General features: G+C 36.4%; 2 protein-coding genes across 6 annotated transcripts; one reads left to right on the forward strand and one right to left on the reverse strand.

The window, feature by feature from the left end:
• Positions 1-8,000: 8,000 nt before the first annotated feature.
• LOC113689755 (F-box protein MAX2 homolog A) lies at positions 8,001-10,490 on the forward strand. Its single transcript, XM_027207523.2, has one exon. The coding sequence runs from the start codon at positions 8,126-8,128 to the stop codon at positions 10,253-10,255; it is 2,130 nt and encodes a 709-aa protein (XP_027063324.1). The 5' UTR covers positions 8,001-8,125; the 3' UTR covers positions 10,256-10,490.
• Positions 10,491-10,618: 128 nt separating this feature from the next.
• On the reverse strand, positions 10,619-22,170 carry LOC113689754 (probable serine/threonine-protein kinase SIS8). Of its 5 annotated transcripts, none has more exons than XM_027207522.2 (16): positions 21,781-22,170; positions 20,785-20,988; positions 19,834-20,025; positions 18,955-19,214; positions 18,631-18,750; positions 18,378-18,416; positions 17,649-17,744; positions 16,218-16,310; positions 14,898-14,982; positions 13,974-14,274; positions 12,731-12,854; positions 12,597-12,616; positions 12,218-12,374; positions 11,291-11,579; positions 11,046-11,118; positions 10,619-10,943 (listed from the first exon to the last, which is right to left on the reverse strand). In XM_027207522.2, the coding sequence occupies exons 1-16, from the start codon at positions 22,030-22,032 to the stop codon at positions 10,861-10,863; spliced, it is 2,388 nt and encodes a 795-aa protein (XP_027063323.1). In that variant the 5' UTR covers positions 22,033-22,170; the 3' UTR covers positions 10,619-10,860. The 5 variants fall into 5 exon arrangements, with proteins under 5 accessions (XP_027063323.1, XP_027063321.1, XP_027063317.1 ...); XM_027207520.2 differs by having other exon boundaries at positions 18,378-18,422; XM_027207516.2 differs by having other exon boundaries at positions 16,218-16,304; positions 18,378-18,467.
• Positions 22,171-22,897: the final 727 nt, after the last annotated feature.

Raw genomic sequence — 22,897 nt, forward strand, 5'->3', positions numbered from 1 at the left:
GTTCCCACGTCGGTATTGAGGGGGTTTGAAAATGGATAGATAAGTCTCCTGGACGCCTTCAAAAGTTACCGGCTTTTGAAGGTTGCTCGGGGATCTAGGTTTATTTGTCAAATTCTTGAGTGTTCTCGAGAAAATGAGAGAAAAAAATAATTACGGGGATGCCATACCGGGGTTGGTGGGGGTTAGTTAGCTCTTAGTAGCAGCCACCCTGCTGGGCTTGCCCCTGTGGGGGTTTCGTTCTCACATCGGTATTAGGGGGTTTGGGAATGGGTAGATAAGTCCCCTGGACGCCTTCAAAAGTTGCCGACTTTTGAAGATTGCTCGGGGATCTAGGTTTATTTGTCGAATTCTTGAGTGTTCTCAAGAAAACGAGAGAAAAAAAATGTCATGTACATATGTACATGAAAATTAGTAAGATCATACCACTTCTTTAAGATACTTGGTAAAAATCCAGTAAATCACTTGTATATGTGTGTGTCCTGATTTTTTCTGGTAATTGGAGTCAATTCCATTCAAATTTTGTAATGCTAAATAAGGGGAAAAAAAAAAAAGAAGAAGACAGCCTCATATCATTGAATGTTCAAATTATGCATATGATTTTCTTCTTTTTTTCAGTAAACGGGAGGTTTTGAACTGGATTTCTTATTTATAATTCCTTCTATTTTACCACCTTACTCTCATCACGCCACCCTCTGATTTTCATTGTTATACTAGTATATTATATTTCACATTGAGATTTTTTTTAAAAAATTCTTTTTCCATCTCAAGCGCCAGACTAAGAAAATCAAAGAAACTATGATGTTACCTAATTGTTTAATACCTCTCAATACATCAATCATACTGTTATATCATCTTTCCTTTTTTTTTTTCCCTTTGAGAACTCAATATACTTACCCTCAGTGAGACTTATCTGAATTCAGCGTGAGGAGCGCTTGCAAAGTCCGACTCTTGCCCGGAAGTGGATGGCCTGACCTAGAACTTTTCGAGGTGCCTCATATAGGAGTCAAATTTACTACCTCCTGTTGCCATTAATAACCCGCTTACTAGCTGCCCCAAACTCATGGGTTATCATCTTTTCTTTCTTTAGTACTTATGTGTGTGTCTGATTGTTTTGTACATATCAAAATTACAAGGACTAACTTTAATTTGCACTCTCAAACTTTTATAAAATTTTTATTTTATACTCTAAACTTTAAGTTTGCACACTTTGCATTATAAACTTTCAATTTTAAATACTTTGCACCATAAACTTTTAAGATTATCCCATTTAAATCCAATTAACAACAACTTTAACAAAATTAATGGCATAGAAGACCCAACAAATCAATGACAATATGCCAAAGGTGGTCAAAAGCATCAAGATATCATAATAAAATAAAATAATGAATTGTCATTAATTTGCGCCATCTTTTATTTTGTTAATTTTGCTAACAATATGAGTGATTGTGACCATATAAATCAATGACAAAATGTTGAAAGTGATCAAGAAAAGGTTAAGAGATTGCAATTAGAACAAAATGGTATATTGTCATTAATTTTCACTATGCTGTATCTCGTTAATTTTGCGAAGGTAATTAATTATTGGATTTAAACGGGACGAACTTGAGAATAGAGGGTATAAAAAAGAATTTAGGGTGCCAAATACCCAAAATTGAAGTCTAAAATACAAAGTGAAAAAATGATACCAGCGTGTAAAGTGAAGTTTTTTCAAATTACAAATTAACATGTAGACAGAGGTAATTATCACACAAACTATAAACTTTCGGAGTCAAAACTCAAAAAGATGATTCATGTTATTCTCCTACTAGATTGAGAAATCATATAGTTGTGAGATATGTTAGTTTTTGGAGCTAACCCTGTCGACCATATATCCTTATGCAGATGCTTCAATCGTTTTCTTCGTAGTTCATCATAGATAAGTTGCTTAATTCCTAGTGGGTTTTTTTGACTTTTTTGAGCGAATCATGCATGCATCTCTAACAAGGTATGCCTGGAAGTAGCGACTGTCAAAATCATAGTTGTGAGGACTTGAGCCTCCTCCTTAAATATGCTATTCCTATCTGGTATTGTTTTGCTAGATTGGAGTACCAGAATTTTGTTCCAAGACTCTTGACAATATTAGCAAATTTCCTAATACAAAGGCCATCCATCCATTTAGCTTTGTTCATTTGAACTCGGATAATTTAAGTTGGAATGCATTCACCATGCAATATTTGTTTTGTTTTATTTCTATTATTAAATAAGCAAATCTAGATTGGTACGTATTACTGTCTCCATAAACATTAGAATTTAGTTGAGTGCACATTATGTAGCAAAAATTTACACAAAACAAAGGTACTACTGCATCTTTCTGTTTGCAGTATAAGATCAAACGCTAGAATTCACACCAGATTATTAAACTTTTTTTTTTTTGGACCAGATTATTAAAGTTATACATGTTGGAACTTTTGTCAAATGTGATTCTTTATTTCCTGATTCTCTCTTGATTGACGAACACTGAGTGGTGGAATGAACTTATCTAACCTAAACCGAGCACAAATGATGAATTGTTTGAAAACCCATATCAGCATCATTCAGCCCCACAGGGGCCACCAGGCACACTTGATTTGGTAGGCGGCTAATTATGAATCACTCATGTCATTACCTCTTATTTTAGAAATTATCTGTGTTTGTATAGCACCTCTTTTTGGATAATTAACTGAAAATGCTCTGTGTTTTGTCCATCATGGTGTCTTGGGGAATTTACGATATCCCCAACACAAGGATCAGAATCCAGACTTGAAAATGATTACTGAATACACTTGTCTTGTTCAAGTGAAAATTTTTAAAACGACTTCACTCACAGAGAAAACGACTAACAATCATGATATTTCGAAACAACAGACATAAATATGAGAATCTCTTACAAACATCTAAGTACGAATATAACTTGCATGGTTTACTTTTAGAACGTGAAAGATTTGACAATTGGAAGATGCATGCACGGTATATTTACTCTAATCTACACGTAAAAATAAAAAATAAAAAAAAAAGGGTAAAGAGTGATTCTACATGCATCAGATATAAATAAAGCCAAACGCTATACCATATCCTCAGAAAGCTGCACATCTAAAGAAGAGAATGTTTCGACAAACTATCGAAATACTTTAGAATAGATGCTGGAAGTTAATTCTGTTCTTGTTTAACAGAAATGCAATTTGAAGAGTATATCTTGTGACAAAATGATGCCACAGGTAGAGGCAGAATTGATTGAGGACCTTATCCTATATTCTAAAGAAGCAAATAACTGTAGTTAATGGGGCAATTGCATGCGGGTTCACTACTTCATCTACTAATAGCACTCGAGAGTGTACAAGTTACAGCAGGAACAAAAAAGGCACAAACGCCTCCATCCAATTTGCTCCTGGATTCTCCAAAGTTGGAATTCAAGTTTTACAAGAAGTTGGCAAATCCTAAATTTTTTGAAGTATCGGTCCTTTTTTTTGGTTTATAAGATTATATATAGTGTGTGCAATGGAAACTTAAAATGGTGAGATAAGTACAAAAAATTACATTCGGATGATGGGCAATGATGGAGCCAAGGGGGGACAGAGGGGGGCCATGGCCCCCCCCTAAGTTTTGAAAATTTTAATTCATAATATGTAAATATGTGTGTAAAGTAAAATTGACCCCACCTAAATTTTTATAATTTTAGTTTATATTATGAGAGTTGATATATATATATATATATATATATATATATATGAATTAGTCATCTTTGAATTAATTTTTTCTTCAAAAAAAAGTTATTTATTTTTTATTTTACTAATTATTTAACTTTCAAAAATTAAACATATAATTTGATGTTCCATAGTAAATTGACCCAATGTGATGTATTAGAATAAAAAGACCCAATTCATAATTGTTAAAAGCAAGAACTAGTACGTCTAAAAATAGAACTTCAACATTTTGAGCTCGACATTCCAAATCATCCTGAATTGTAAGAATTATCTGGTATTCATGAGTTATGTCAAGGCTTGGTTAAGACAAGAAAATCAGTGATATATTCTCTTATTGACAGATTGATTAGACTTATTTTTACTCTTCTTGTATCAATTGCAACTACAAAGCAGGTATTTTCAATTATGAAAATAATCAAAACAAAGCTCCGAAACAAGATGGAAGATAATTTTTTGAATAATTGTCTAACTGTGTATATAGAAAAGGAAGTTGCTAAAAAATTTAGCAGTGATTCAAGTATAGATGAATTTAATTCTATGAAAGAGCTTAGAGCTCAATTTACTTCTAAGAAAAGATGTTGAAATTTCAAATTATGTTAACATAAGTTTTATCTTTTTTCAATTGAAAATAGTTACATTGATATTACATGGTTATATATATATATATATATATTGCCTAGGTGACATATTGGAGAGCATCGTCTCATAATGTGCAAATTGAATGGTTTGTGATGTTATAAAATATTTAATCAAAAGTTATCTTTTTTGTTAATTTTTGTTATGACTATACCGCATATTTATGAATAGACATACCTTTATAATTAAATTTAATATTTGATATTTTTAGATGTCATATATTTAAATAAAAGAAAATTATTTTGAACATAATATATTAAGATAATTTTATTAGGAAAAAATTTTGGCCCCCCCAAAACAAAAATCCTGGCTCCGTCACTGATGATGGGAATAACTACTCATAGTGGAGTAATATTTATGTGAGCACTGAAGGGTGACCCCAAGCTGATTGGGCTAATCCACCTGGTTTTAAAACCTGAATCTTCAAAAGACAATTCTTGAATCATTTGGTGGAAAAACTGTCCAATGTAGCACAGCGCCTCAGTTTGGTGGATTTATTTTTGTTTTTAAAAATCATATTATCACTCCCAACCCCTTAGGCTTAGTTTAATTGCTTATATTGAGCAGATTCTTGTTTTATTGAAGCACTTGCAATTTATTTTTTTGAATTTTAGTTTTAGCACATGCAATTAAGCAGGAAAAGAAAGCAAAATAAAGAGTTCAACAATTCTAGGGTAAATCCCAATCGGTGGATTTAAGATAATAAATAAATTTTAGTGGCCAAGAGAGGCAGGACTCTTCGAATCTTTTCCGTTATCAGATTCAAGGGTGAAAGGTGTATACATATATATATATATATAAAGAAATAGCTTGAATAAATGTGAAATCTTTTTACTACTATTCCCCCACCATTCATGAATTAATTTGTTGTTCATTTTGGTATCATGACACCATTTTGGGTTTGGTATTATCTTTTTTTTTAAAAAAAAAAAAAAGTGGAATATCCTGAGCAGATTACTACAACAAAGGGATTTCCTGACATTGTGTCCCCTGAGTTTCCAACCTGGTAGACCTAATTAATAGGGGAGTGCCACGATCATCCCGTGCCCTTCATGCACCGATGAAAACATGATTGGTTTTTCTACCAAAACCACATGAGCATCACGTGCTCTTCGTGCTCCTCTGAACGAAGGAAAATAAATGAGTGCTTCCTTTATTTGCACTAGCACCCATTCAATCATTCTTCACCCAAATCAGTAAAAAAAAAAAAAAAAACAAATCAAGAAAAAGGAAAATAGGCAGGAGCAAAACTTTTCCTCAAAGAAAAAAAATAAAAATAAAACAAAATGAAAAAGAAAGGAACTAAAAACTATGGATGTGGGAGAGGAATGAAGTTCCAGTGGTGTATAATGATTGAAAATGTAGTCCATGCAGATGTAAAGATACATGATAGTGCAATCAATATGCTGCTCCACATTTGGAAAAAGATAAGAAAAAGAATATTTCAGCTTCAAAAACTTTGTCCCATCACCTTTTTGTTTTTTTTGTTTTTTCCAAGATGGGGGGAAAAATCTGAACGAAACAAGTGAAAGAAAAAGGGGATCTAAGGGGACACTAATTTATAACTTTGAGTGAAGGCTAAATGAAATGAATCTTCCATTGGACAAATTAGACAGAAAGAATTTTTAGGAAATTTAACCCTTAAAAACTACTATTTCTTTCGCCCTATTAAAATTGTCATACTTTCCATTTTAGAATGTTCCAAAATATTTGTCATGTTGAAACTCTTTTCAATATAACCCTTCTTTCTAATCATATGCATGTTACCATTTAAATTTAAAATTTGAATTTGTGGAAGTAAATTTGAAAAGAGAAACGCAAACATCACAATCAAACCATTATCGTTAAAAAGTTGGATTCCCCGAACATGACTAAATAATTAGGATGGAAGGAGTAGTATTTTAATTGAAAATTAATTGTTCTGAACTTCTATCATAGTTGCATCTCCATACAAAGAAAAAATATTAACAAAGTCGGAGGTTTTGGATCCAAATTTTTCCGCTTACAAAGTATAAAAGTAGGGAGAGGGTTAAGTTGAATAGTAATGTGAGAGGGATTATAACTAGAAAGTTTTGGATTCAATACCTCTCACTTACCGAGGGAAAAAAAGTTGCATCTCCTCATAGCTAATTTTTTTTTCTTTCAGTAGAAAATAGTTCAAGTGGATTCAACTCCGGTCACAATCATAGGTCAGGGTATGCTCTCAAGATCATAAGTTGCTTACAGAGACTTTAACAAATCACCCATAAAAAAAAAAGTTGCACCTCCTTATAGATTAAATCATTTTTCTTTTGGTAGAAAAAATTCGAGTGGACTTAGATCCGATCACAATTATAGATCAGGGCTTGCTTCATAAGTTTTTACATATCGCCCATTAATATAGTTCTAAAAAAAAAAGAAGAAGAAAAGTTTTAATGGATTTGACTTCGATTACTAACACAGGTCAGGACATATTCTTGAAATCATAGATGTGTACACAGGAATTTATACAAGTTGCTCGTTAATACAGTGCTCACATCAGCAGCGAAAGCAGCATGTCAGGGCATTGTTTCGGAACCATAAATCACTTGACTACTCATCAATGTAGTATTCACATCCACAGCAAGATTAAATTTGAATACACAATTTTGTTACCAAAAAATGGTTCGCCCTTATCAACTGTATTGGCCCATGCAGCTGAATGATTCCCGGTAGTCTCATCTTGACTTCATTGTTAACCTTATCCTTGAGCCTCAGTTGTCATACATAGGCATCTTTTGTTTCTACAAGCCCCAGGAGAAAAAGCACCTATGAAGTGCTGAATTTTGTGACCAGAGGGACAAAAGGACATGTACCTTTTATTATCTTATCTCAAATGTAATGTACCAGGACTGTTCAAACCTTTGAAAAAATCCACAATGCCTGCAAAACGTACGTTGGTACAGTAGCAGGTTACTTTGGCTCCATGCGCAGCTTCACATGAGTTGTCAATTTGAACAAGGGCTAACGGCAATTCGCGTCCCTTCACTGCTATTATGGATTTGTGGTTTGCAATTAAAACTACTAATTGTGGCACTTCAATATTTATCAACAAAATGAACTTTGTACACCGAAATTATCCAGAGTACAAGGTACTAAACTCTTCTCGTCACAAAATTGCTACTACAATGTTTGTTGATTTTCAATTGATCTAGATAATGTGCCACAAATTGGCAGTATAAATAAAGTACTACTAAAGAGCTAAAATTGAGAATTTTTTATGGTGCAAAATGCAGAATGGAAATTGAGCTAAAATTGTTTGCCTAATTGATGGTTTCACAAGGATGAACTATTTGATCTTGCGACGTAGTTAGATTTCAGATACTTCCCCCCATAGAAGTCCATAACCAAATGTCTGTGGCGAGTCGATCAATTTCTGCAGAGCCCCATGACTCACTCAATTTGCCATGGGGTCACCTCCCCCAAATGTAGACAAAATCCCTCCATGTCCCTAATGTGCCATTCTCCCATTGGCATTCATCCCAGCCCCTGCCACCACCCACCCACCCACCAACCCATTGCTTACAGCTGCCAAGAAACAAAATTAATTTTCCAGCCCACTTGTATTCAGTCTACGGACTGTACACCAGACTAGAATAAAGAGAAGTGAAAAAAATAAACAATAAATAAAAAAAAGCCAGAAACTAATAGTAGTAGTAGTAGTAGTACTTTTACCTTCCTCTTCCTCCTCCTCCTCCTCCTCCTCCTCTTTCAACTTTTCAATCCATCTCAAAGTTTCGTTTCCTTTCTCCATGGCCACTTGCCAAACAACCGTCAACGACCTTCCGGACGTGATCCTCACCAATATCATCGCCGCCATCTCCGACGTGCGGAGCCGCAACGCCGCCGCCTTAGTTTGCCGCAAATGGCTTCTTCAAGAGCGCTCCACCCGCACTTCCCTCACTCTCCGGGGCAAGATCCTGGACCTTTTCTTCCTCCCTACTTGTTTCCGATCCGTAACTGACCTCGACCTCTCTTTACTCTCTCCGTGGGGCCACCCCTTGTTACCCCCCCACATTCCCACCACCACCGCCACCCTCATGGCCCTTGTTCTCCACCAAGCTTTCCCTGCAGTCACTTCCCTGACCCTCTACGCCAGAAACCCATCAACCATACAGCTCTTGGCTCCTCAATGGCCGCGTTTAAAGCATATTAAGCTCGTCCGCTGGCACCAGCGGCCCCCGTTGGGATCTGGGGAAGAATTGCTAGCTTTGTTTCAGGAGAACACATCAATCATTAGTCTTGATTTGTCCAGCTTTTATTGCTGGACGGATGATGTTCCCGCAGCTCTAGTTGAAACCTCAAACTTAACCATCCTTGATCTCCTGAACCCTTCATTTTCCGAAGGGTTCAAGGCTAATGAAATCATGGACATCACAAAATCATGTCCTAATTTGAAGGTACTTCGCGCGGCTTGTATGTTTGATCCTAGGTACATTGGATACGTTGGAGATGAGAGCTTGGTTTCGATTTCGGCTAATTGTCCTAAATTATCCGTGCTTCATTTGGCGGATACCTCGGCTTTGGTGAATTCCAGGGCAGATCCTGAGTCTGAGGGGCTTACTCCTGAGGATGCTAAGATCACTGTGGCTGCCCTGATTGAGTTGTTCTCGGGGTTGCCATCGCTCGAAGAACTGGCTTTAGATGTTTGTAATAATGTGAGAGAGAGTGGCCCTGCTTTGGAGATGCTGAAAGTGAAATGCCCCAAGCTGAGGTCACTCAAGTTAGGGCAGTTTCATGGGATCTCTGTGCCGATCGAGTCAAGGTTGGATGGGGTTGCGCTTTGTTCAGGGCTTGAATCTTTGTCAATAAGGAGTGTTGCGGACTTGACTGATATGGGTTTGATTGCCATTGGAAGAGGGTGTTGGAGATTGGCAAAGTTTGAAGTTCAGGGTTGTAATAAGATAACCGTGAATGGAATGAGGACTTTGGCTAGTTTGCTTCGAAGGACTTTGGTGGATGTCAAGATTTCTTGTTGTAAGAATCTGAAAGCATCAACGTCATTGAAAGCGTTAGAGCCGGTGCAGGATCGAATTAGGAGGCTCCACATTGACTGCATTTGGGATGGTGTAGATCAATTTGATGGGATTCAGTATGATGTTGATCTTAACGGATTGGATCAGGGTGGGGCATCGAACCAGTTGGATGGATCTGTCAACTACTTTGGAGATTATGACAGTGAAATCATGTGCAGCAAGAAGAAGAGGTGCAGACACTCCTTTGATCTGAATTGCTCTCCCCTGCAATTTAACAGCAGCGGTAATGGATTTTGCAGCAACTCATGGGACAGACTGCAATGTCTTTCACTTTGGATTGGCGTGGGTGAGCTTCTAACCCCATTGACTGCTGCTGGCCTTGAGGATTGTCCAAACCTGGAGGAGATCCAAATCAAGGTTGAAGGAGATTGCAGGGAATGGTCAAAACATACACAGTACCCCTTTGGGTTGAGCACTCTGGTGCAGTATCCTCGCTTAACCAAGATGCATTTGGATTGTGGAGACACCATAGGTTATGCACAGACTGCACCGTCTGGGCAGATGGATTTGAGCCAATGGGAACGATTTTACCTGATGGGAATAGGGGATTTAAGTCTCAATGAACTTGATTACTGGCCACCACAAGACAGGGATGTTAACCAGAGGAGTTTATCTCTGCCAGCAGCTGGACTGCTCCATCAGTGTCTTACCCTAAGGAAACTTTTTATCCATGGGACGGCTCATGAACATTTCATGAGTTTTTTCCTTAGACTCCCAAATCTCAGGGACATCCAGCTGAGGGAAGATTATTACCCGGCACCAGAGAATGACATGAGCACGGAAATGAGAGCAGATTCTTTAAGCCGTTTTGAAGCGTCTCTGAACAGACGCCATATTTCTGACTGATACACAGCGATCAGATGCTGGTGTGCAACCTATGCGCAATAACGATAGAACATGTTGTACAGCGTGAATCTGTAACTGTTAAAAAAAAAAAAAAAAAAAAATTTAACCCGGATCTAGATCTTTGACATGTACACTTAGGCTTTGAAGACTGAAAACCAGTTCGAATTTTTATCATATATAATTCATTCATGCGATGAGGCTTCGCGGGATGAGGAACTTATTTTCCTACGCGCAATATGATGCATCCAGTTACCATGCGTAACATTTAAGAGATTGATTTCAACAGAAATCGATGAAATGTAGTACATGAAATTCTACTGCATCAACCATTAGTGTCAATCTCTTGACAATGAAGGCAATCTGTGACCTCCTCCAATCTCATAAAAGAGATCCATTTTCTCCTTTTTTTTTCCTTTTCATTTGTATGACGGTAAAATTTTCCAATTGCACAAAAAGTGCTTAATGTTTTTTTTTTTTCAATTTGGTTATGAAATGAAATACTAGCTTCCTAAAATTGGAAAATCCACACAAAATACAACTTGAGCTTGAGCCGAATATATTGTAACACCTCTACTATGTGTTTCTGTACAATTAAAGTGATTGCATTAGCACAATGAATACTCGCAGTCGAGCAAGCGGGTAAGAATGTCCTCGCAACTAGGACGTTCATGCGGCTCTGCCCAACAATCTGCAACCAGGAGAAAGGGAAAGAAGGTGAGCTCCAACAAGCACAAATGAGCTTGAGGTTGTTGCTTGTTACGAGTTTGACAATATGTGGATAACCAGTTACCTGCAATAAGCCTACCAAGAGGTCCTTCAGGAATCTCCAACCGTGATCCCTCATTGGCAACAGCATAAACCACCTAGATTGTAAAAAGAAGGGTGAGTGCACTGTCTCTCGCAGAGAAAAATGGTCAAAAATATTTATTGCACAAATTACCTACACGGGGGTGATAAATATTGAAAAAAAAAAAGAAGACTGACTAAAATTTAAAATTGAGAATCAACAAACTAAAAGGACATTCTATATCATACCCTCTCTGGTGGTATGCCCTCCCAGGGTCTACCTAGAGTGCACAGCTCCCACATAATAACACCAAGGCTGAAGATATCACATTTCTCGGTGAAGGGTTCATTGCGAACAAGTTCCGGGGCCATCCACTCCGGTGTCCCTGCAGATGACGAGTCCCCCATGGGAGAATCTGTCATTATTCTTGATAGCCCAAAATCACAGATCTTGACGGTCCAGTGTTTATTGACAAGGCAATTTGCACTTTTCAAATCGCGGTGGACAATCTTCATTCGATGTATGCACATCAGCCCTCTTAAGTTGCCAACAACAGAGACAGCGTTAATTCATATTTTCTAGTCCCCAACAACAGGTTCTAACAAGAAAACCAGGGAAATAAAACCAGAAGGCACGCTTCGTGATATGCATTTTAAATGAAGATTGGTTTATTTGCTCACTCAAACTTGGACATGCTAAGCAGACATCAAAAAAGATGGTTGGACATGCAACATTACAGGGGACAAAAAGGAGCTTACAAGAATTAGGGACAAAAAATCACAAGAGTGCGTGGCCCATTTTATGTATTAAAAGATCAATACAAGGTCTCACAACTATTAGCCTACCCCATGTTCTGCAATGCATTTTCCCAGCATGAAACAGTTGTCAACATAGTTAGTTTGGATGCCAAAACTATGGGCAACCCTGGTTTGCTAATTTGGCAACAACAATCTCATTTTTGTCCCAGAAATCAAATCCATAATTAGACTATCTGAAGCCATCAAACTTCAAAAAGTGTAACTTATGATTTCTGCATTGCAACTGATAAGTCCTATGAAACCCTTTATGGTGCAGAAATTTCAGACTAGTTCCAATCTTACAAAAGAAAATTATTAAACTACTGCCCATAAAACTTGGAGCAGATAATAGAAATGTTGCCCAAGGATAAAACAAACCTGCATATGTCACGAAGCATTTTTAGCCTCCTGCGCCAACTGAGTTTTTTCTTCTGACCACTTAAATGAATCAGATAATACAATGACCCCATCTCCATGTATTCGGTGACCATTGATAAATGTGGGGGCTTTGTGCAGGCACCCAGAAATAATATAACTGCAAATAAGGCATGTCTATTAGTATCTGAAAGGCAACTGAATGTCTGTATTCCCCAAACTGAATGTGTTACACCCATCCCCACAGCCCAAAAGGAAAAATTTTGGGGTTACATTTCTTCCCGATAACTTGAAGCTGATATCAAGTGTATAGACAAGTAACAGAGACTGTTTAAATTGATACAAGTTGAACACAAAGAAAAAAGGAGGCAAAGAGATATACCATTTGGGTGCCGAAGGCGGCTGCAGAAAACCAAATAAAAGCAATAACAAAGGATTAGAAGGGATCTTAAAAATTAAACCAACAGTCAAAAGCACAACTAAAAGAAAATGCCAGTGTAAAAATGAGTTGAACACCTTAGGATGGAAATCTCATTGCAAAAGTCCTCCATGTTTTCAGCAGTCAGATCTTGCTCCAGAAAAACTTTGATGGCAACATCAGTTCCGTTCCAAATGCCACGGAAAACTTCTCCAAAAAAACCTACGAAAGCACAAGGACAAAAGATATTCAAAAGAGTAGGAAATGCAAGACAGGAAAAGAAAAAATAAACAACAGAACATTGAGGTTTGCAATAACTTTTGCATGAAAATGAAAAAAATATTATTGTCATCTTATTCTATAGTACATTGTTAAAAATCATTATAAGAGAAATCAATATGTAAAGCACCTCTGATGTCAACAATAATGAGCCCCAGAAGCTTCAGGAAATTGAAATGTAGAGTTTCGAGCAAGATGTAGCTTGCCCTTTGAAAAACATCATGATTTAAGACTCTGATTCTATGAAAATGGGAAAAAAAAAATTATCATCTTCTTATTCTATAATTCATTGTTGAAAATCATTAGAAGAAAAATCAATATGTAAAGCATCTCCGATGTTAACAATAATGAACCCCAGAAGCTTCAGGAAATTGAAATGTAGAGTTTCAAGCAAGATGTAGTTTGCCCTTTGAAAAACATCATGATTTAAGATGGCCTCTTTGAGCTATCAATTGCGCCAACCGTTCCTTTGAGATCTTCCATAGAATTAAGTTACCGTAGGCAGCAACAACTTTATTCTCAAGAATTTCATGAAATCAAGCATGTGGAAATTACTGAGTAATTAAGAGACAAACTTTAAATAGCTATGTGGTGTATGTGCCTGTCTTTATTTCATATTGGGTATCAAATTTTCGTGAATATCATGTATCACGTAAATCATGCTTATAAAGATGTATTTGGGGAGGAAAAAAGCATTGAAAATTAAAGCATTTGATGTGGAAAATATCGTTTTTGATAAGCAATGCATTAGTGATTTTTTCACAGTAACAGAATGCCCAGGGACTTAATTCATTTTGTCTAAGAGCTTCAAGGGGCCAATTTGATGCAAGCAACAGTTCAAGGAAAATGCTAGGAGATTATAGTTTGAGAGAACAACATGCATTTAAGCCCAAAAATTTCTCAACCAAGTACTATTATCCCGATGGGAATCCAAACTTTCAAGAGGATCTGTGGATAACAATTGCTTCCTTTCAAGGAATTTGCTCTACCAAAAGTGATTGAGAAAGAAAATTTATGGAAGACATAAACATCAAAGAGGAAACTAACAAGACAATTGCTTACCAATTCCAACACGAGTGCCAACTGTTAGTTCTGAGAAGTCAATGTTCCACTCTTCAAAAGGTAAAAGAGGTTTATTCTGGAACATAGGCGATCCAAGAATTCTGTTCCATGTTGACACCATGTCATCATTTACCCTGTAGTTTGATGTCCCACTCCTCTCAGGAGTTTGACTCCCATATTCATGAGGAGAAGAAGGTAATGACATTGCCTTTTGAGAATCATTGTGCTCTCTCTGAAAAGAATACATGGAAGATCTTCCACCAGATAAATCATCCTGGTCACCAAGGTAAAAATCAGATACCTGAGGAGGATAATTCCACTTAGAAAGAATAAATAACTTATCAGAGATAAACCACTAAGAGAAACATGAAATTGATGAAAGGCAGGATAGATGTAGCTCCATTAATTCTCCATGTCATTTGGCTTTCAGATCTCTGGTACATAATTCATTTTATCAGTCAAGACTTCAGAAAGCAGGAGGAAACAACTTATCTATAAATATTACCCAAAAATAAATAAATAATAAAAACTGCCATTATTTTTAACATTTCTTAGACTAATTGCACACTTTTAACAATGAATTCATAACAGAAAGTTTCATATTTGACACTTGATACAAACCATGATGTAAATACCATCCATTCCTGGTTTTGGACCAGCATTGTTTGATGCAAGATGATCATCTTTTCTCATGTGTGTATTAGTTGCCCGGAAACAGGTCAAAATGCAAGTCCAGAAAAAAAATGCATAAAGACAAAAGGGATCTTTTTGAGCCCATTGACAAGGTCAAGTTGCTCACAGTAACAACAAGGTAGATTCAAACAGGCACATACCTAAAAAATGTTACTCAACTTGCAACCAAAGAGACTACAAATGCAGAAGAATATGCATAAATTTAGATGATTGGTCAAATAAGGAACATACATCTTTCTGGACATCCGACCTATTTTCTCCTTGTCCTTTTAAGAGGCGATTCTGCTTCAATGTTTCATTCATTGCTCGAACAGCCCTAGCGTGAATCATACAACAGAGAGTTATAAAGTTAGCAGATAACATTAAGCAACAACAATTAAGCACTTCAAGAATGTAACATGGTAGCATGAAATCCACCACAAAGTGGTGAAACATTTCTTGATCTCCAACATACAGCAATTTTGATGGCTAGTTCAGGTATGATAATCAGCATTACTACAAAAATAGTCTAACACGTACATTTCAACCACAATTAATGTGCCTAGTCAACATGCTAAAAAATAGCCATCAACTAAAAAGCAGACAATGTAGAATTTAAATTGCCATGCCTCTGGTGTACTCTTGTAGGCCCATTTCTTTTTTTCTAGTTGAGATTACATTCCTGACTCTTTATACAATAAGCTACTTTTCATTGGTCTTATTTTGTTTTGGCTTGTGTCTTTTGTTTCTCTAAACCAAAATGCTTCTTCCTATATGCATCCCTGAATCTCTTCTAGAACAACTTTTACTTTCCAGAAGTTCCATGGCAAAATGCCTTTTTAACACCTTAATCAAGAATCACATTTTTTTTTCCCAGAAGCTATTGAAAAGCTAAATCAAAGGAGATATAGGGAGCCAGCTTAAAGTAATGAGTAGTCAAATATCATGAAGATATATCTCTCCTCCCCCTCGAATAATTGAGACTTTTAACTACAGCAGAATCATAGATCTCAAAGACAGATACATGAGGGCGCACAGCCCTGTTAATTGTATTAACCAACAAATCCAGCAATTATTCATGAAGGAATTCTCAAGAACTCTCTGACCCCTACAACCTCTTCTACTCTCAAGACTTGCACTAAAAACTCCTAATTAATCCTTACATCATTAGCAAGCTACTCCAACAAATAGTATCTCATATTAATATTAGATGAGCTTACTTTGAGTATGAATTATCAAGTTAAGTGAGGGATTCCAGTAGATTCTACTGGTGAAATGAAAGTAGAAGTAATTCCAGAGATAAAGTTCTTGACTAACAATGTTCTAGAAAGAAAAATGCTTCACATTTGAAGTTCCCTAACACTGCATCTCTGTATTCTTTCACCAAATTTGGGATACGACAAAAGGTGGATTTACGCAGGGAAACAAATTTATGTCTAGAAGACCGTCAAATAGCTTAGGAAAAAATTGATTACTATAAGATGATACTAAAAATAAATTATCACAGAGGCCATTGACAACAAAGATATCACCAAACAAACAATACATAAAAATAGGAGAGCTGATATCAACCTTACAATATCATCACCAATTTCTGGAGTTATACTGATGCTTCTTCGTCTTAATCTACGAGTCTCTGATGTTGAGGCACCTTCGGATCTGTTGCTACATTTGCATCAAAGATCAGTAGCAGTAAAGATTGAGAATTTGATTAACAAGAGAAGAAAAATATGTATTGTTCATTGTACTATCACCCTAAGGTATGAGTTTTGTAAAAAGCATCCCATGAAAATAGCTGAATGATTCTAGTTATGGTACTTCTTATCTGTAAAGTTTGATTATAGCGCACAACAAAAAAAGAAAACAAAATCAAATAAATGGTTACTAATTCCAAGATGATAATCAAATGATAACTCAATGGACTGCACCAATCTCAGCATAGTTGATAATAGGATTGATGATAGCCCTGCATAAGACTTCAGTCAAATAAAGTACTCAAATGATTTTGTCTCATTGCTCGTCTTCATTAATTCTGCAGACCAGAATAGCAGAGTCAATACTCAGTGAAGTGACAATTTAGCAGGGCGTCTTCAAGAAGTTATTTATGCATCCGAGATCCTTTACTTTTTTTCTTAATCTGTTGTCCCCCCCCCCCCCCAACCCACACAAAAAAGAGGAAAAATAACTCAGGAACAAAGATACTAAACAAGCTAACAAGAAAAGGGGCTATTCTGGACTTGATAGTAACCCCAGTTTCATAAATTCACATGTTTTTAGCTTTCTTTGTAGCAAATCCTGTTGTGATGTACATTTTACAAATTACAGATGTCATGGTACTTGAAACATATGCTCAATGCAGTTGTACAGAAAAGCCCATAGCTCATGATGCATCTAGCTACACAATTTTAGTGCTAAGAGTCTCCTAGTTAATCACATTCTTAAGCACTAGAGATCCTTAATTTCTATGTCTCTGTCCCTAGAATGGAGTCCTCATAAAGAGAGGGAAGCCATGCTGCAAAAGTATGGAAGGCAAATTCCAACTTAACCGCATAAGCACACTCTGAACCGTCAGTAGCACCACTCAATAGATTTTCCTCAACACTAGCCCTGGTGAGCCAGAAGAGATAGAGCAGCATATGTATACCTATGTCCATCTAGCTTGTACGTAATTGAACAATGGTGTGCCCCACCATCAATCACAGGATAAGAAAAGTTTAACGTGAGGTTTATCTTACTCACCAACATAGGGAAGGGTGTGCTAATTAAACAATTTCTGTAAGTACATTAGATATTCCAGTTATAAGTAAAATCATGTGAATCATGCTATACCACAAACTACTCAGTGCATTTTTTTTGAAATGAGAACAAGAAGATGCATTAGATTCATCAAAAATATTTACAAGTCACCATATGTGGCATTTTTTTATTACTACTCAGTGCATTAACAAGGATTAGAAAAGCAAAAGCCAAAACCAGACAAAAGAGTGTATTTCTCTCAGGCACCTTGATGTAGCCATATCATCAGAATAATCTCTAAATGTTCTGTTATCACCGCTAAGCATAGAGCGCCCACGAGCACGAGATGAAGGATGCTCTGGACTGTGAAATACAAAATGCAAAAGAGTTAAAAGGATGTAGATTAAAAGGTCTCATGGATAGCTAAACCACACACTGCAAACAGAAGAGGGAAGAGAGAGAGAGAGAGAGAGAGAGAGAGAGAGAGGGAGAGCAGCCCAAGCAGCCATCAGAACTTAACAACTGCTACATACCAAATATTGCCAGATTTATAGATAATAAATACTGTCAGTCAAATGATTACCCATAGAAAAACTGTCGGCCCACTTGCAGTTACAGCTGATATTTTAGAATTATCAAAGTTTTCAAATTGTTTGCACATTAACACAAGATGTATAATTAAAATTATAATGACTTAGTCAAGGATGTTATTTTCAACACAATGAACAGTTTAAACTTCTAAGTCATCCTACTAAGCAGGCTTACGTCACTCTAACTACCTAGTCTAGGACCTTTGCTTCTCCCCCAACTTATATTTTGTACACCAGGGTTATCTGCTCCTGAGGCAACAGGCACCACCTCTGTGGCAAATATTTAAGTGTCCTCAACAAAGACAAAGTTGTCCTTTGGACAGATGATTAAAAATTCATTCCCACATCTAGAATGATTTGAAACAACATATTAAGATCATACAAACAGAAAAGCATCAAGAGGAACCTTGAACTAGCAGTCCTTTGTTCAGCAATGACCCTTCTCCTGCTCCTTCGCCAAAAGGTAGCCGCAATATTAGGTTCGCTATGATATGAACTGATACAGTAAAATAGTTCCAATAAACACCAGCTATGTAAGCAATAGAATAAGATTTAACTACGCATACAAGCATCCGTCTCTAAGATCCACAGTGCATCAAAATTGTACTTCATACAACATTCCACGTTTAAGGCAATGCCAGTCTTGACTAAAATAGTACCTTAATTTTCTATCAACAAAAGTAGAAGAGCGCAACATCGCATTCCTCAAAGAAGGCTCAGCAGTGTTTGAAGAAGCTTCAAGTCTCCTCTGGTATTGAGGGCAATCATCCTTATCAGTACTGTAACAAATAAAACTATGCAATCACTGTTGAATCTAGAAAGCAAGGGATTGATCTAGATAGCTTCTAACTAGAAAACTTCTTCTGCTGGAAAGAAAAATTTTGAAACATTTCCATGTCTCATTAAAAAGAACAAGGTAAAGGATGACTAATTAGGTGAAAACATGTATGTTATTACACAGAAAATATAAAAAAGGTTCTAACCTCTCAGGATCAGCTCTATCCGAAACCCCATAAAGAGGACTATTTGGCTCTAATGGTGAATCGCAGGAATCATTTTCTGCAGAGTCACTTTCCCCAGCAGCAGATATATGAGTCATATAAATTGCTTTAGTCGATAGGGGTATAAGCTGGCCAGGGAACCGCATAAGATCAACCAAAAGTTCCACAGAATTCAAAACCACTAGAACAGACATATGCTTGTATGAGTCTACACACTCTGAATTTCCTTCAGTAGGCAAACCCTGAGAGGAGAATTACATGTAAAAGTATAAAGACAAATCAGAAAAAGGAACCACACAAAAAAGCATGCCAGAGAGAATTTGGAAAATCCTTTACAGACTCAAACCAAAATTAACCTTGCCACTTGCGAGCATTCAATACACATGCAACCAAGAAAATTAAAAGACATCTCCTTGATTGTCATTTGGGGTACAAAAGCAAATTTAGACTCAAAAGCAGAAACACAAATAGAAAAGGGAAAATTTGACATTCCATGGGCCTTTTCACTGGACTATGAAGTCAAATGTCTGACATCCTTTTTTTAAAGGAATAGGAGGCATATCAAATTTAGTGGAGTTTACGATGTAATATCAGGGTGTCACAGGCAGCTATTTATTGAGGCATTAGTCAAAGAAGAAGTTAACATTTCTGGAATTAACGTGGAATACATTCATTATTCTGACCTGAATGTCTTTAGGGAATACATTCATTATTCTGACCAGAAGTCATTAGAAGGGGAAGTATTATAGAAGCTGAGAATAAAGCCAACAGACAAAATGCTGCTCAGACTTTTATGTGGCATCACCCATAGATAATAGGTGCACAAATAAAAGTGCAAACCCTTCTACAGCTAAAACTTACCACCATTAGCCTACTCTCAATGCCAACTGTATCTGCAAGGACTTTGAATAATATTGCTCGAGGCCGGCATGAACCATGCTTTATTTGTCCAAGCATCTGAACACCTCTATTTTCAGAAACATGAGAGGTTTCTTCCAGTGAAACTTTTCCAGGACTAAGTTCCACAATTGGTCGTTTGTAGAAGTCAGACACCTGTTCATATGTAATAAGATCATGAGAAAGCAGAGAAAATACTTAATGGACCAACGTTATTAATAACAGCATCCCAAACACCACTATAAGAATAGTAGAACTAGATCCACAAAAACAAAAACCAAAAATAAATAAATAAATAACTATTAAAAATAAAAAATTTTAAATAAATCAAAGGTTTAGTCATTGAAAAAAATTTTAGACGCATGCTAAACTTCTTTATATACAGGAAGTGAAATGCAGGACAACATAAAAAAGCCCTCAAAATTCCAAATGGGCCCATATCAAGACCCTAGACGTCCTCACACAGAAAATTCAGGTGTAGAACATCAACAAAATTACACATGATCAGAAGCTATGCAACATAACAATGACATTGAAGTCCCAATTCACAATAAATCAACAAGCAAAATGTTCATTTACTTCATGAGACACCTAACAACAGGAAAAGTAATGTCTAGGTAATACGCAAAGCCTTCCTCTCAACAAAATAGAGAAGAAAATTCCTAAGGCTACAAACAAAATAAAAAGAAAAAGGTTGTGTAGCATCTTAAAAACAGCTAGAGTCAAAGCAAAACATTTATCAGCTACCAAAAGATATTTAGCATGCAAACATTAAAATGCTGCATTAAGATCAATGAAGAGATATGGACGAAAACAGAGTTTGGAAAAGACAGTAATACTTTATTTAAAACCAGAATTTAAATAATCCAAGAAATCAGTAACTGTCTATAAGAGCAGGATCTAATAAATACTGACCAATCCAGCAATCTTTTTTATTGTCGCCGCAGGATTTGAATTCAGACCTTTAACCAGGGTAGCAATTAGTTGCTTTAGCATGGAAATTTTTTTATCTTTCTCCACATCTACAAGTATAATATCAGCTCTTAAACCCTCAAGCTCCAAAGCCTGAAGCTCATCAAGAGTAGGAATATCTTCAAAAAGCTCCTTAAGCCTTTTCTCCTGCAAAAAACAGGTGGCAGCATGAACAACTGCTCAAATGGAACAAGATCAAAAGAAATCACCATTTATGGGTGACAATCCATAAAGTCCTAACGCCATCAAGCAAGAAAAATGCTCAGGAAACAAAAGATGGAAATTCTCAGAGAGTACCATTTGAAAATAAGAAATTTATTTTTCCAATTTTTTGCACTCCTTTTCAGCGGGGGATGCCTTGAATAAAAATGCAGTTCCAATAAGAGGTCTTATGTTATTTGACAAGTAAAATATTTTCACCACATGAGCACATAGTACCTAGAAATGTATGAAACTCATTATACCCTTGATATACAAGCTAGCTTTTTCTATTCAACATAAATTTTTTACATAACCAATTTTTAACATTGCAGTGACGTGTAATTTGCAATATCGATAAGAATCAAACTTCATGAATTAAAATACATGAACTGAATGGCATCTCTGAAGGCACATGTTTGCCGACAGAAACTTTCTGTGTCTAATAATGAAGATAAAACAGCTAAGATCTACTCCAAGAAAATACTCAAGCCAATGCAAACAACAATTATTTTTTAGAAGCACGTTCACGGACTTTCGTTTTTCTTGTTACCAGTGGATTCAAAGTGACAGCACCATTTTTGTGTTCGAAAAAATTCATAAAGTGATGATAATCTCTATAGCATTAAGTTCGTTAATCAGCCAAAGAAAAAAGGGCCCAAGCACCATGCATTTTAGATGTGATTTACCAGACACAACTTGCCATAATTACAATACCGACAAAACAAGTTTGGTGCTCACAGGAACAACTGAATAGAAACCATTTGGAATCGCTTCTGAAAGCATTCCAGTGCTCCAAAGGATCTGTGACGCCATCTGATGTGGTGAGCAATCATATTCATCTTTATTAATTGATTTTTTATTCCTTAGAATCTCTCTTTCTTTAGAGTCTAAAGACACAGATCCAATTTTTTCAACAAGATCTGGCGACCACCATGTAGCACCAGGAGGCCTCTGCTGTGAAGGCCCTGCTTCATCTTGTCTCTCTTCCATGTTGATGAATGAGCAAAATATAACACCATCTCATAGCCAACTCTTAGCCCGTTGACAAGCTTATTGATGCCATAATTATTTAGAGACGAGACAACATTGTCTACAACTTTCACTTCCTCTAAACTCAAAAAAGCTGGAGGCCATGCGACCTGTAAAATGAAACTAATGGTTCAATATTAGATGCATTGAACGTCACGTCACATTCAAGAACCAAAAAACCCCAACTCCAAAAAGAAAGGAAAAAGACAAGATCATGCAAGATAGGGTTACCAACTTCTTGAAGACAAGTAAACAACAAGAGAAAACAAATTAGGAAACATGCTACAATTAAAAAGCTTGAGCCTTTTGACATCAGATATAGGTAATCAGTATCTTATAGCAAGATATAAAGGAGTCAAATGCAAATGTCTCACCATCATAGATACAGTTCTCTACATCCCTCTGTGGGAAGTTTTAAATACAAATTATTAATATTTCCCGAGTTCGTTTTACCATGGAAAAGGTAGGGTCGCAATATAATGCTTGTCATTTCCTAATAGTTCAATAAAACCAAAGAGATAATGCTTGTCATTTCCTAATAGTTCAATAAAACCAAAGAGTGATGCCACGTGCTTTCGACCTTCTTCTTTAAACTTAATCATTAATGTTAGTGATTTTAGTGCTTAGTCAAACTATGAAACTCCAACATTGAAGCTGCATTTCCTCAGCATTACCATGATTGACAGCAGTATACAATCTAAAATTGCATAAACATATTAATTGTCCTGGCTACTTGATCAAGGATCACAGATAATGCCAAACCAAGTAATCCTTCCATCAGATAAACTGGCTTCAAACTCTGCTTTGTTAATGCAACAATAGCAAA

This window comes from Coffea arabica, chromosome 5c, assembly GCF_036785885.1.
Source record: "Coffea arabica cultivar ET-39 chromosome 5c, Coffea Arabica ET-39 HiFi, whole genome shotgun sequence".
Taxonomy (NCBI): Eukaryota; Viridiplantae; Streptophyta; class Magnoliopsida; order Gentianales; family Rubiaceae; genus Coffea; species Coffea arabica.